This window comes from Chiroxiphia lanceolata, chromosome 1, assembly GCF_009829145.1.
Source record: "Chiroxiphia lanceolata isolate bChiLan1 chromosome 1, bChiLan1.pri, whole genome shotgun sequence".
In the NCBI taxonomy this organism is placed as follows: Eukaryota; Metazoa; Chordata; class Aves; order Passeriformes; family Pipridae; genus Chiroxiphia; species Chiroxiphia lanceolata.
In genome coordinates, this window is record NC_045637.1 from 76353334 (window position 1) to 76367071 (window position 13738).

General features: G+C 39.7%; 1 protein-coding gene across 1 annotated transcript in view; it reads left to right on the plus strand.

Annotated features, from left to right (window-relative positions):
• The window catches only part of TRIO (trio Rho guanine nucleotide exchange factor), a 249037-nt gene that overhangs the window by 126451 nt on the left and 108848 nt on the right, over nt 1–13738 (plus strand). The window contains exons 14-15 of the mRNA XM_032710013.1: nt 6338–6533; nt 7130–7296. Coding sequence (XP_032565904.1) covers nt 6338–6533; nt 7130–7296 — 363 coding nt within the window. The remainder of the gene's footprint in view (nt 1–6337; nt 6534–7129; nt 7297–13738) is intronic.

Genomic DNA, 13738 nt, shown 5'->3' on the forward strand with positions numbered 1-13738 from the left:
TGGCCTGCAGAGAGTTTGCTACTTTGATTATGTGAGAGTAGCTGTCTCAAATATGCTTACAGTCTTTGCAGGAGTAATCTGCAGTGCTCCATGTCTGTGAGATGTTCTCATAACACTTTTACTGAGGAAATGACAGACGTGGGGCAATGCATACCAAGAAAATTAATGGAAGAATTAATTGTGATAAATGTTTGAGTGAAGTTCATGATTGCTCTCTGTAGGTTACATAAGCCAGGATTCTACAAGAGCAAAAGGCTGGTTGTGGGAGCCCAGCTTAACATATGTATTCTAGTCCTGCAGTGCAGGACAATATCTGTACAGGTAGTAGTACTCCTTTACTATTATTTAGTGGTGCCCATAAGATTTTTCACTGGAAAGCTGCAAACCCTAACTTCATGGAATAGAATATATTGAGTTGGAAGGGACCCACTAGGATCATCGAGTCCAATTCCTGGCCCTGCACAGGGCACCCCAAGAATCACACCATGTACATGAAAGTGTTGTCCAAATGCTTATTGAACTCAGACAGGCTTGGTGCTGTGACTACTTCCCTGGAGAGCCTGTGCCAGTGCCCAACCACTCTCTGGGTGAAAAACCTTTTCTTAATATCCAACCTACCCCTCCCTTGACTCAGGTTCATGCCATTTCCTCAAGCCCTGTCACTGGTTATGAGAGTGAAGAGATCAGTACTTACCCCTCCACTTGCCCTCGTGAGGATGTTGAAGACCACAGTGAGGTCTCTCCTCAGTCTCCTCCAGACTGAACAAACCAAGTGACCTCAAAGATTCCTCATACGGCTTCCCCTAACTCTTCACCATCCTTGTGGCCCTCCTTTGGACACTCTTTAATAGCTTAGTGTCTTTTTCAGATTGTGTTGCCCAAAACTGCATACACTTGGTAGGTCTTGCTTTTTGTAAAGCTGATACTTGGCATGCGTTACATTTTGATATGTACAACGTAAAGCAAAGTACCAATTACAGTTGTTGAAAGAGTTGGTGTAATTTGTCTATACAACTTGGAAATAAAAATTGTGCTTATTTTAGATTGATGAAGAGTCCTCCAGGGAAGAAAATTACCCTGGCTGCAGAGTATCTTCAGCAAAATGTTTATTGTTTTGCTGTCTCTGTCCATGTCCTCTCTACTTCCTCAGCAAAGCACACTTCTCTTTTCCCTCTCCCTGAAGGCAGACATCTGTTCAGGAACTTCCAGGAAGAAAATGTGGGGACTAGTTTCAGGTCAGTTGTTTGAAAGCAGTAGCTCAGCTGAAGTAACTTGATAATGAAGGAGGAGCCAGATGCCAGCTAGGAATTTGCGGACCTTGTTTTGACCTTCTCTTTCCTCAAGGATTTTGTGTGACTGGTCCAGTCAATTAAGACTTGCTTGTAAAGGCAGTTCATTCAGGGGAGTATCCTCTGAGGACAGCTTTTCTGGAAGGCAAGTAGTGTTTTTAGCTTCTGTTAGTGCTTGCAAAATAACATAGGCTAAAATGGGAGAAAGGGCTCTTCTAGCACTGCAGGATCATACCATGCAGCTGTGTTTCTGAGGTCAGTAGTAAGATTTGCTGCTGGGGTTAGTTCCCTTCTTCTCCTTCCTCTCCCCTTATTATTTGCTGATAAAATACTCTGTTTCTTTTATCTTACAGCTTTTGAGATACTCCTGCTCTTCTGAAATTGACGTAACTGCAGTACTGTCTGCTTTGCCCCTGCTCTTAGCTTACAAACTTGACCTTCTCTATCCTTAGCAGGATTTTAAGTGCCATTGTTTGTGAGATATTTGAAGGACTCCTTCGTAAATGCTTGTATTAACTAAAGACAAGAATGAGCAAAATAGTGTAGGTGAAGAGTCCCTTGCTGGTGTGAGGAAGATGTGTATGAACTTAGCCAGTGAGAAGGTAACACTGGTGGCAACATATGCAGTCCAAAATGTGTTTGTTTCATCCATGTCTGTGCACTTTTGCATGTCTGTAACTTAAATGCCTCGAGGCCTATTCCAGAGCTCTACACAGAGCATACCACACACTTTTCAACTCACAGCTTTATCTCAACTCTATTTTTGGACCACACTTACAAGATGCCTGTTAAGTTACACAGCTAAAAAGACGAGGATGCAAAGTGCTGGATCAGAGAGACCTAACTCTTCTCCCTTGCCCATTTTTCCTTTTTCTTTCTCCTCAGCACATAATATTTTCCAGGTCTTGGTTAGTGCTCAGTTGATAACAGGAATGCTAGTTAGACTCTTCTGAGAAGAGACCTGTGGTTCTTTATTTCTTTCCCACTCGGTGTGAAAGAGTTGGCATCCCTTCTGATTTATACCCTGTCTTATTTTCTGTCAGTGTTACCTTTAGTTTGACAAAACATGGGAATGTCAGGCAGCTCAGAATCTGCACTAGGAACTTCTTGAACATACGCTATGGTAAGTAGTTAGGCTGTGTTTATGCTGGGATGTCCATGTCCTGAGAGTAGGAATTTGTGATTCAGTTACTTTAGATGTCTATTAGTCATTAATCTTTTTTCTGTTTGTTTACTACTAATTGTCGTGACAAAACTTTACAAACAAAATAGGAGCCTGCTTACCCTAAAAGTGTTGCCTGTAAAGCAGAACTTGAGGGGAAGCACTGACGAGTGTGGGCAGAGGGGGCTTGGTGCATGGTTTTTTGGTATTAATTCTACCTCAGAGCATTTCAGATTTGCATAGTGGGTGCAACGGCTGAAATAGATCACCTCGCACTACCTAATTACTGCTGAAAAAAATGTAAGGATTACTGCCATTGTTAGGGAACCTGGCTGTGATGGTCACTGACAACTTATCTTTTGAATGAGTCTGGGAATATGCTAGCATTATTTATTTGAGTTGTGGGCTTCCTGGTATTTCGAAGGGGAAAAGGAATGTATTGGTTTTGTTCAGAGTGTTTCAAACTGCTTTAAACAATGTATGTGCCTTGATCTTAACCATGGGTTGTATGAAATAGCATGGGAAGGAGCTACAATTCCTAATGGTTGGTTGTTGTTCTTTGGAGGCACTATCACTGAAACCTTCTGAATGAGGTGACACGCAGTATTGACCTCTTAAAATTAGTTGTCGTTCCTTTCAGGTAGAATGAATGTTAGGATAGACCAAGAGGATATGGGGTCTACAATCAATTTCATTATTATTAAAATACTGACAGCCACAGCAGTGTCATATTGTGAGCTTACTGTGTGTTTTACTTTGTTTCCACTCAATTTGCTAGTAAGAGAGGTAAGATTTTGGTGTCTGTTCTGAAGGGAGATAGACTGGCTTTGCTTTTAAAACAGTGTTATAAATGTGCCATGTTAAATCCTAATCCACTCTGTAATGGTGTTTAGAAAGACAGTGAAAGGTGGTGTTTTGATGGTGGAGTTTCACAACCTTCTTTAATGCTCAGATTTCTCAGTTTCACAAAGTCTAACTACAATTATTTCTTCAGGATAACCTTTGAATGTTGTTAACTGACCTGGATGAAAATAAGATGCTAAATCTGATTTCTGAGAACTTCCCTAGTGCAGTGGATGAAGAAACAAACATTAGATAACCTCCACTGCTTTTAATAATGGATGAACATAGAGTTTCGAAGACAAGTTGGGAAAAGCAGGTCTGAGGTGCCCAAGAACAGAAAAGCAGGGTAGCAGAAAGTAAACAGGCTGGATTGTCAGAAAAACTTGAAGTTTTTTAAAAATTTCAGATCAGTTAAAAGGAGATGAAGAACAAAGAGAGGTGATGAGACATGTTCGGCATGGACTGAGCAAAACGGATATGAAGGGAACTTGTTAAGGATTTTGTGGGAGATGAAGCCTGTGTGTGTGTGTTTAGGCATTACAAATGGTATTCCCTCTAAATAGATTGTGTGTGTGATGTTTCAAGCCCATGCAAGAAAGGTGAAAGAAGCTTCAAGCAGTGGCTAAAAGCTGTGTCTTCTATATATCTGTATATGTCTACCTATATATCTTCCTGAATACTTTGTCCATCAGCTTTTCTGTTTTCAGTGTTACCCCTGAAACATGAGTTTCTTCCTTTTTTCACTGTGGTAGAGCTAGCTGATCAGGATTAAGGGTTGTAAATAGCTACCCTAATAGTTTGATATCTCCCATTCATGACATGGTGTGAAAACCTGAATACTTAGTGAATCAAGTAAAACTTTTGCAGAACACATTTAAAAAATTAAATAACTCACTGGTGCCACAATTTAAAAAATTAATTGCTTGATGTGTCCATTTTCCTACGGTGCCATGTGAGCAGAATGGAAAAAAGCCTTCAAGAAAGATTGTAGCTGACTACAGAAACTTTATACAGATGATTTAACTTTGCTTTCTCCTCAATTGTGTTTTTTTTCTAGAAGGCTTGTTTTCCCGGAACTTCTTGTGTAGTTTAACTGTCTCAGTAACTTTGGAGGTATTATGGCCACTTGGAAAGGGTACTGGCATCTTTCTTCTGGTGACAGCAAATGACTTTTGTTAAATATTTATCGCAGAATCACAGAATATGCCAAGTTGGAAGGGACCCATAAGGACCATCGAGTACAACTCCTAGCCCTGCACAGGACCATCCCCAAAAGTCACACCATGTGCCTGAGACTATCATCCAGACACCAGTTGAACTCTATCAGGCTTGGTGCTGTGACCACTTCTTTGGGGAGAGCCTGTTCCACATCCAACCACCCTCTGTGAGAAAAACCTTTTCCTGATATCCAGCCTAATCCTTCCCTGACACAGCTTCAGGCCATTCCCTTGCGTTCTGTCACTGGTCACCATAGAGAAGAAATCAGTGTCTGACCCTCCTTCACAAGGAAGTTGTAGACTGCAATGAGGTCTCCTCTAAGTCTCCGCCAGGGTGAACAGACCAAGTGACCTGAGCCGCTTCTCGTATGTCTTCCCCTCAAGGCCCTTCACCATCTTCATTGCCCTCCTTTGGACACTCTCTAAGAGCTGAATATCTTCCTTAAGCTTAATATCTCTATGCTCAAAACTGCACACAGCATTCAAGGTGAGGCTGTCCCAGTGCAGAGCAGAGAAGGACAGTCCCCTCCCTTGACCGGCTGGCGATGCTTTGCCTGATGCCCCCCAGGATACGGTTGGTCCTCCTGGCTGCCAAGGCACACTGCTGACATCCACTCAGCAACTTTGTTGCTAATACCCCTTTAGTCAGAACCTCTTTTTATTATGTCTTGCTGCATAAATAGGTATTGTCTTGTCATTTAACACCATTCACATCAGTTTGTCCTACTCCTGAAATTGTAGAACGCTGGAACTAAGCCATACTTCCTTCTTGATATTTATAATTTTGCTTTCCCAATGAACTGCAATAGTTTGTGCCAAAACTCTGCTGAAGAGTCTGAAAAAAAATTTGATTGCAGGCTTGAGGAATGTGAGTTAGACAGACTTTTTTGAAGTAACTGATGCATCAGATCTGTGCCATAAGAACTCAACCCACATTGATCAATGAGGATTGTAAGCATTATCTGTTAACCTTAAAAACAGTTTTGTATCCCAATTAAAAGGAATATTTTATATTTCAGCCAGACTTTGGCATATAATTTGGAAAATGCACTTGGGTGGATAGACCAGGAGGACTTATTGTTGTGATGCATATGTTAAAAAACCCCCAAACTTTTTTAGCTACCTTTCTTTGGACATCTTATGATTAAGAATAAAATCCAGAATTGAATTGTAAACTGAAGTGTAGCTGAAAGATGTCAGCAATCAAATTTAGCTCTGACATTGCAGTAATATTGTAATAAAGTATGCTTTTGATTTTACACCATTCACTAAGTACCCAGTGTTGTGATAAGTGTGCTTCTCAGTTGTCAGGCAGAAGTCAAAGATGCTCACAGCCTGATGCTTCCTGCCCACAGAAGGGTAGAGCTGGCTTTCTTGTAGAAGGACTCAAGACTGGCATAATTGTAAGCTAAGCTGAATCTTGATGTGTGAATTTTTACTTGGTACAGTCTGAAGAATTGAAAAGATGTTTCAGATCCACATTTTCCTTTAAAAGCGGAGATAAAGACATGTTAACTTTATCTGTTTCACAAGTCATGTTAATGAAACTGTGCCTTAAATAAGACATGGGTACCCGTAGGGTTGCAAATACTGGTTGAAGGAGAACTGTAGTGGTTCTCAAAGAGAGTCTTTTTGTTTGTTTGCCAAAAGTTAAAATCCATGCTAAGATAGCCTATGTCTGAACCACGTTTGAACCTGATCAGTGAAGTTAATCAGCAATGAGCAACTTGAGTTCCCTACCTTGGTCATAAGTGCAACATAGGAAATTAACTGGTTTGTGTTGTGTAATGAGTAATTGAACATTGTCGTCTTCCTTTTTTCGCCAGATAATTTCAGACCTCGAGTCTTGGAATGATGAGCTGTCTCAGCAGATGAATGACTTCGACACTGAAGATCTTACAATAGCAGAACAGAGGCTCCAGCACCATGCAGACAAAGCCCTGACCATGAATAACTTGACCTTTGATGTCATCCACCAAGGGCAGGATCTGCTACAGTATGTCAATGAAGTGCAAGCATCTGGTAAGATGGCTCCTTTGTGCTATTCCAGGCAGTGGCTTTATAAGAATTATCCAGTTGTCTCTCCACAGGATGTGTGAAAATAACAGAGATGCTGGTTAACTGTAAACTGGAGACATGTGGGCTCCTTTATACTAAAATCATATGATAGTGTTCATGAGAGCATACTGTTATTATGGCACATAATTTTCTTCAAAGAGTTGGCAACACCTGAAGATGTTTAGTTTTTAAAGAAAGGGATTTCACTCAAAAATTCAGTAAAATTAGAGTAAATAAGGGGGAGTAAGTTTTATAATTAATGAGATCAGTGCAGTCAAGCAAAAATTTTCAGTTTTCAAGTAACGTCTTCCTTTTTTGTTCCTTATGCCCCTTCACGTGATATTTTTCACTGTGTACAGTCACCTAGAGTAAATATCAGACTTTAAAAAAAATTAATATTGCACTTTTAGAGTGCAAAAACCTATGCTCGTAATGCAAGTGCTCTGAGGATTAAGTTGAACTTGGCAAAGAAACAAGAAAATTAAGTGTAAAACAATGGAAATGGGCTGTTTCTCTTCGGGAACCTTGTAAGTAATTCATAAACAACTGGCTGATTGCAGGTGTCGAGCTGCTTTGCGATAGAGACGTAGACATGGCAACTCGCGTGCAGGACCTGCTGGAGTTCCTGCACGAGAAGCAGCAGGAGCTGGACGTGGCGGCCGAGCAGCACCGCAAGCACCTGGAGCAGTGCGTGCAGCTGCGCCACCTGCAGGCCGAGGTCAAGCAGGTACGGCCCACCCCGAGCCCCATTATAGCTGTTCCACACCTCCTGGAGAGCTCTGTTCCCGTTACTTCCAGCTGTATAACGTCTTTCACTGGGAGTGGGGAAGGACTTTGACCACCTAAGAAACTGCATCTGCTGTTAACATCAGATTAAGTGCGTTTTTTAAATTTACATCACCCATCCATATTGCTGCATGGATCTGGAGTACAAGTCATATGAGGACCAGCTGAGGGAGCTGTGGTTGTTTAGCTGGAGAAGAGTAGGCTCGGGCCAAACCTTATTGCTGTCTGCAGCTACTTGACAGGAGGTCATCTCAAACTGGGGGTTGGGGTTTTTTTCTATATTTTTTTTTTTTCGAGGTAGCAAGTGATAGGACAACAAGAAAAGGCCTCAAGTTGTGCCAGAGGAGGTTTAGGTTAGATGTTGGGTATTTAAAAGACATATAGATGTGACATTGAGGTACATGGTTTAGTGCTGGACTTGGCAGTGCTGGGTTAACAGCTGGACTTGATGATCTTAAAAGTCCTTTCTGACCCGAAGTACTCTGTGATTCTATAAATACAAGTCAAGTATTTGAAGTGTAGAGCGATTTGAACTAATGTTAAACTCATACTTTTATCATCTGTGTGGTGATGAATGAAAATGCTTAGTCATAGTCCCTGCACACTGGCCTAATTCTTTTTGGTAAATTGTTTGAAACATCTACAAACAGCGATAACATAATATCGACATGGTTTGTTTTCCATGAGAAGAAAAACAAGGTTATGCTTTTCCTGGCAATAAAGGAGCAACTTTTGAGGTCCTTATATGAGAAACACCTAAACCTTTGGTGAATTTGAGATACTGTGGGCAAAACCACTGAAGTAGGTGAAAGTTTAAAAAAGAAACAGAACACTAGAGAAGGTAAGAAGTTTTGATCTTTCTCACACTTGGCACCATCACAGAAGTCTGCCACAGTCTGTTGTCTTACTGTGGTCCATAATGGCTGCCAGTGCAACTTGTCCTTTCTTCTGTTTGTCATGAGCTCTTAAAAAATTCATCTCCCTCACGTGACCGTGACTGACAACCCCAAAATTGCAAAGGAATATAGGAGGTGTCCAGTTAGGATTAGGAGAGGTGAACAAGAGGTTCCCAAAGTATTTCCAGGTAGTGGTTGGTTACTCTATAGCAGCAGATGCAAAGTCTCTGTGTAGTCTTGACTTAAAGGAATGCAAGAAAATGGTCATGCCTCTGTTAGTGGAATATAGGCATCAATCAAATACATTATCTTCTCTTTCTAGCCTTTGCATACTCTGCTGAACTTTCCTGTATCCATCTTAACACTTATCTTCATAAATGCAAGTTAGAGATTACTCCTTTCATGTGAGTAATGGTTGAGGTACAGTTCTTGTAGATCGGGATAGTTTCTGTACTCAGTTGCATATTATCTTGAGGATGAAGGAAAAGAGTGCACATCTACAAAGGAAAGAAAAAAATAAAAAAAAAATAAGTGAATGCCAACTGAGGCAGTCTCATCCCTTTGTGGTACATCAGTGGGTTAGGATGGGATGGGTTAGTAAAAAAAAGAAATTGTTAATTTCCATGTCACTGTAATAACATTCAATAAAAGAACAGAATATAGCACTTTTTAGGTAATGTTTCAAAGAGACACTATTTAAGTAGTTATCTGTATTTCATGATCACACAATAAAGTGAGTGCATTGCTCCACTAGCTTTGTTTGTATGCAAGTTAAATGTGACAAGAAAGACACATGTTTAAATCCTGTGTTTGTAGAACAACTGTCCTGTATTTTGGCAGATATAGACAGATTATGAACATCACAATTGTAGAGGAATATCCATGTTGCACTTAGTATGTGATTTGTAGGTCCTTCTGTAAGAATTTTGTAACTTTTTTGAACTACTGCTAGCCTTGACTGAAAACTCAAGCTGAAGTTCAGATTTTTAAGAAAGCACTCGATAAAAAAGAGTTTATCCTATAATAAAGATATAGGTTGTACACTATTCTAACCAGCTGGCTTTTCCTGGTAGACTGGGATTTGGAAGAAAAAATTTATTCTGTTTTATAGTCCTAGAACATACCTCTGTATGTTGAATTACATGCTGTAGTAGGTGTGAATTTTCAAACAAACCAACATAAACATGTAGCTGACAGAATGTTTGTGTATTACTTTTCCAGATTTTTATTGCACAGATTAACCTGCAATACTTTCCCAACCTGAGGCCTAAAAATTGAATGGAACTAAGACTGAATGTTAGTACATTGTCTCACAGGATTTCTTTTGATCCCATTTGGAATTGCTTTGAGGCTACTAACTCTTAGTTTCGTGATTTCAGTTGCATTTTCAGGCAACCACATCTGATTTATTTTAGTTTTTATTAAGTATCAGAAAGCATGATCTTCTCCTGAGTCCTCTACACTGGGAAAAACTTCATAGCTCAGCAGGTCACAGCAGGTGCTTTACCTGAGAGTAGAATGGCATGATAAACCTCCTCTTCAGTCTACTTTGTTTATATTTTGTTGCCTGAAGCAGTGAACACATGGTTTTCCAGTTCAATTACTGTGATTTTCTATCAGGTTTATTGTTGACGAACTGGGTGTAAATGCACTTATTATGTAGATGGGATACTGTCTCTATAGCAAGGATTCTAACAACATTTCCATTTGATTTTTTCCTGCCAAACCAACATTACTGCTATTGAATTTTCACTGACCCATATGTATATATCTATCTATATAAAATACATAAAAATATATAGCTTGTAGTCATGCAAAGAGGTTAGACTGAAATACAGCATGAATTTAGACAAATACTTGCAAAGATTCTCTTCAGTACTAGGTAGCGAAACTTGGAGCTTAGTGAATTCTTATCATATAAGCACAGAAAGCAGATAAAAGCATTCAATATTTCTTCTTTCTTAACTAGTGTACCAGTACTTCTGCATTGAAGTTCTATAGATCAAGCCTCAGGACTAGGAGGAAACAAGGGCCAGAAGACAAACAGAGGTTTAAAGAAAACCTGCAAAGAGTTTACTTGTCAACTTGGTATGTCAGAGGTGCAGAAAGGGCAAGAGCAGGTAGAAGATTACAGTGTAGAGAAACCTTGGAAGACTGAGGGAAGAGGTTTCTGACTGAAATAGGAAGTGACAGCTCTATGTGGGGAAAAACAACATGGAAAGGAAAATGTGACCATTTTTTACAGGGCAGGGACATATGAATAGGTGGAGGCAGAGAAATATAATATCTGTCTCATCCAGAGCTCCACTTGCATGTTTGCCAGACAAAGCTTTTTTATTAATCACGTAAAATACAGCTGTTGGATTACTTATTGCTGCAATCACTCCCGCATACTCACTTTGTAGAATGAATGCTCTATTCTGTTTAAGGTCAAAATCTCTACCAAGCTCCAAACCCAGTCCAACTGGTTTTAGTATGCTCATTAAGCCTTTTTAGTGCAATATTATCTGCGGTTCCGATCATGGTGTATGTTCTTAGGTATATAACTATATATTCATATCTGTACAACAGATACTTGTATCATCAAAAGTACCTTGAACTGCTTTGTCTTTCACAAGGAGATCTTTTAACTTGGTGCTTGAGCTCTGATTATCCCAAAATACTACTCAGGAAGGGTGTCCTGGCACTCCATATAACACCATATGGATGTGAAAGCATAGCTAGGACAGCAGACTGAAGCAGGTTGTCGCATAATCATGTTTAGTCAAAAATCAGTCCAAGAAACTAATCCTAAATCAAGCATTTATCTAACAGACTTGCCTATTTGACCCTTTCGAGTGTCCCAAATTCTGTTTCATTTCCACTGTTTTGCTGATGCTGTACTGATGTTTTTATAGCGTGCTGAAAGCTGCAAGGGGAAAGATGGGGGGTGTGGTTCACCCAGACAGTGAGCTGATGGGATCATGCCAACAAACTCAGGAAGGCAGCAGCCCTGGAAAAGGAGCATGCTCACTATTTACTTGATATTACTATTCACTATTTACTTTATATTTTCCCCTTGAGTCTGAGCAGTGGGCAGGGGACTACTGGCAGAGTTCCTCCTGTGAGTTCACCAGGTTCTGGACTTGCACCCTGACCCACACCAAGCTGGAGGGCAAATCATTGTGTTCGTGTTCTGTGCTACCTGTCTCTACTGTGTATGGTGGGATACCGAGTCAAGAGGAGCTTTTGATTGGTGCTGTTTAAGCATTTTCCTTCATTAAAATTCTCAAAGAAGGCTGAATCTATTTTACAGTCCTAAGAAGGTGTGTTTTGTTACACTATACCTGGAGGAATTATTTTGTAAGGTAGAGATGGAGCTTAAAACCACTACTACTAAGACAAAATAGAATTAAAAAAGAGATTTAAAAAAATCTGGGAGGTGCCGTCATGCCCTCCATCTACACTGCAGACTTATTCTTTTCTACAGACTTGCAGAATTTATATAGAAGAATTAAAATACGTGCTATCAGGGTGGAAAAAAACTTGTTAGCTATTTGTTGTGCAGATAGAAGTGGGAAAAACTGCATTAATAATACAATAACATTGCAGTCGGGGTAAGTGTAAGACAGAGGGTTAGCTTGTGATGCAGATTTGAGGCAATAGATGTTGTGTCAAGATAGCTAGACTTCAGTTGTTCAAGCTGTTAGACTAAATGTTATAGTGTACTTTGAATGTAGACCACACGTGCTGTTTGGTTTTGAGGAACTGAGTTTTAATTGGTAGTTTTCTCAGTTTCTGCCCATGTTTTCAGTCTATGGCTACAGTCATATCATCCTGATTACTTAATAATAATGTGGTGCAGTAGCCTTAATGGTAGTGTCATGTGTGGATCACTAGATGAGAGTATGTAGTGTTAAGACTTAACTGTGATTTGGTATTTCAAATATTGATTATCAGTGGTTAAAGGTCTAAAATCAATTAGTAGGAAGGAGTTAGAGAAGATACGCTTAAACTGGTGATGTTCAATCAATTGGACCCAAAGGAATTCACTGTAAAATACCTAGAAAACTGCCTGAAATAATGTCATAGACAGTGCATATCATTTCCAAACATTAGGAGATTGGATGAGATTCTGGAGGCCTGGAACTCAACATCTACTTCTCAAAAGTGGGAAGGGACTAGCTAAGGGAGGATTATAGGTCAGCTAACATAATTCCAAGGAAAAGTATTGAAACAAGTAGATTACTAAACTTGAACAGTGACAAGGAGAGGAGAAAAGGCTAACACATTAATTAAGCATAGCTTCCCCTTGATAAATCTTTTTTTTTTTTTTCTGTCAAGGTAACAGCTCTTCTGGGAGGGGTGAAAAAGCAGTATTAAAGCTTTTAAAATAGTTTAGCTCAGTCTGTCTGGCCCAAGCTTACTGTGAGAAAGTCGTATAAGACTACATTACCATGAATGATAACTTGCTGAAAAACCATAATCAGTAACAAAAGTTATTAAGAGACTCAATAGATTGCAAAACAGATTTAAAAATTAAAAAAAAAAACAACAAAACTGTAGATGTCTGTATTTGGATACCACAAGTTCATGTTGTCAGAAAATATACATGTTAGAGTAGAGATTATACTTTTAAATTTGAAGTTAAAGGCAAAAGAAGCTGGAATGGGGATTTGAGTTTAGCAGAAGGCACTGGATTGTGGTCTAGAATTATCTTGATGTATGGGAGAACTGGGCTCTAAGAAGGATATGAGTTTTCATAGTGAAAAATACAGAGCATGATGTACTGACAAGAATAATCAACTGAATAAATACAGGTGTGATTACTGGCTGGGCAGCAGTTCCATAGAAAAGTTGAACAGATGACGGTGGATAACCTGAATTATGTCCAGTTTTACTCTGTATTTGAAAACTTATGACCGAAGTCATGGTTATCAACTGGAGAGAGCTCATAAAAGAGCAGTGAGAAAAATAAGGCAACTAACTTCACATGAGAGAGATTGAAGAGAGAGAGACTGTGGTCAGCAAGAGAAGTCTGAAGGGGGGACACGGGTAATGTTCTTGATGGAGAGAGGAGGGGGGAAAACAAAGCTGATGCTAAGAGGGAGAAAATGCCTCATTTTCTTCTTCCCCCTTCCCCCCCCCCCCCGATTTTAGGCAGGAGAAATGAAAGCCAAAATTAAAGCAAGAGAGATTTGAGTGTTAGACCTTAGAAAGGCTTAGGGTGATAAAACTGTCTAGTGAAAGTGTGAGATTAGAGTCTTGAGTAACGAACAAGGTAGAGAACTTTTGGGAGGGGTCTTAAGGTTGCATGTTCCTGTTGTTGATAAGGAATGTACAAGGTGGTCTCCTGAGGCTTCAGCCCACCGGGGGATTTTTCCAGTTTCACTGAACATGTCAAAGAAGGCACTTTCTGAAAACTGAAAATCTTCAAGCAGTTAGAAGACACTTAATGGTCACATTTTTCTCAACATTAATATTCAAAATTATTTGCTTACTTTTTGC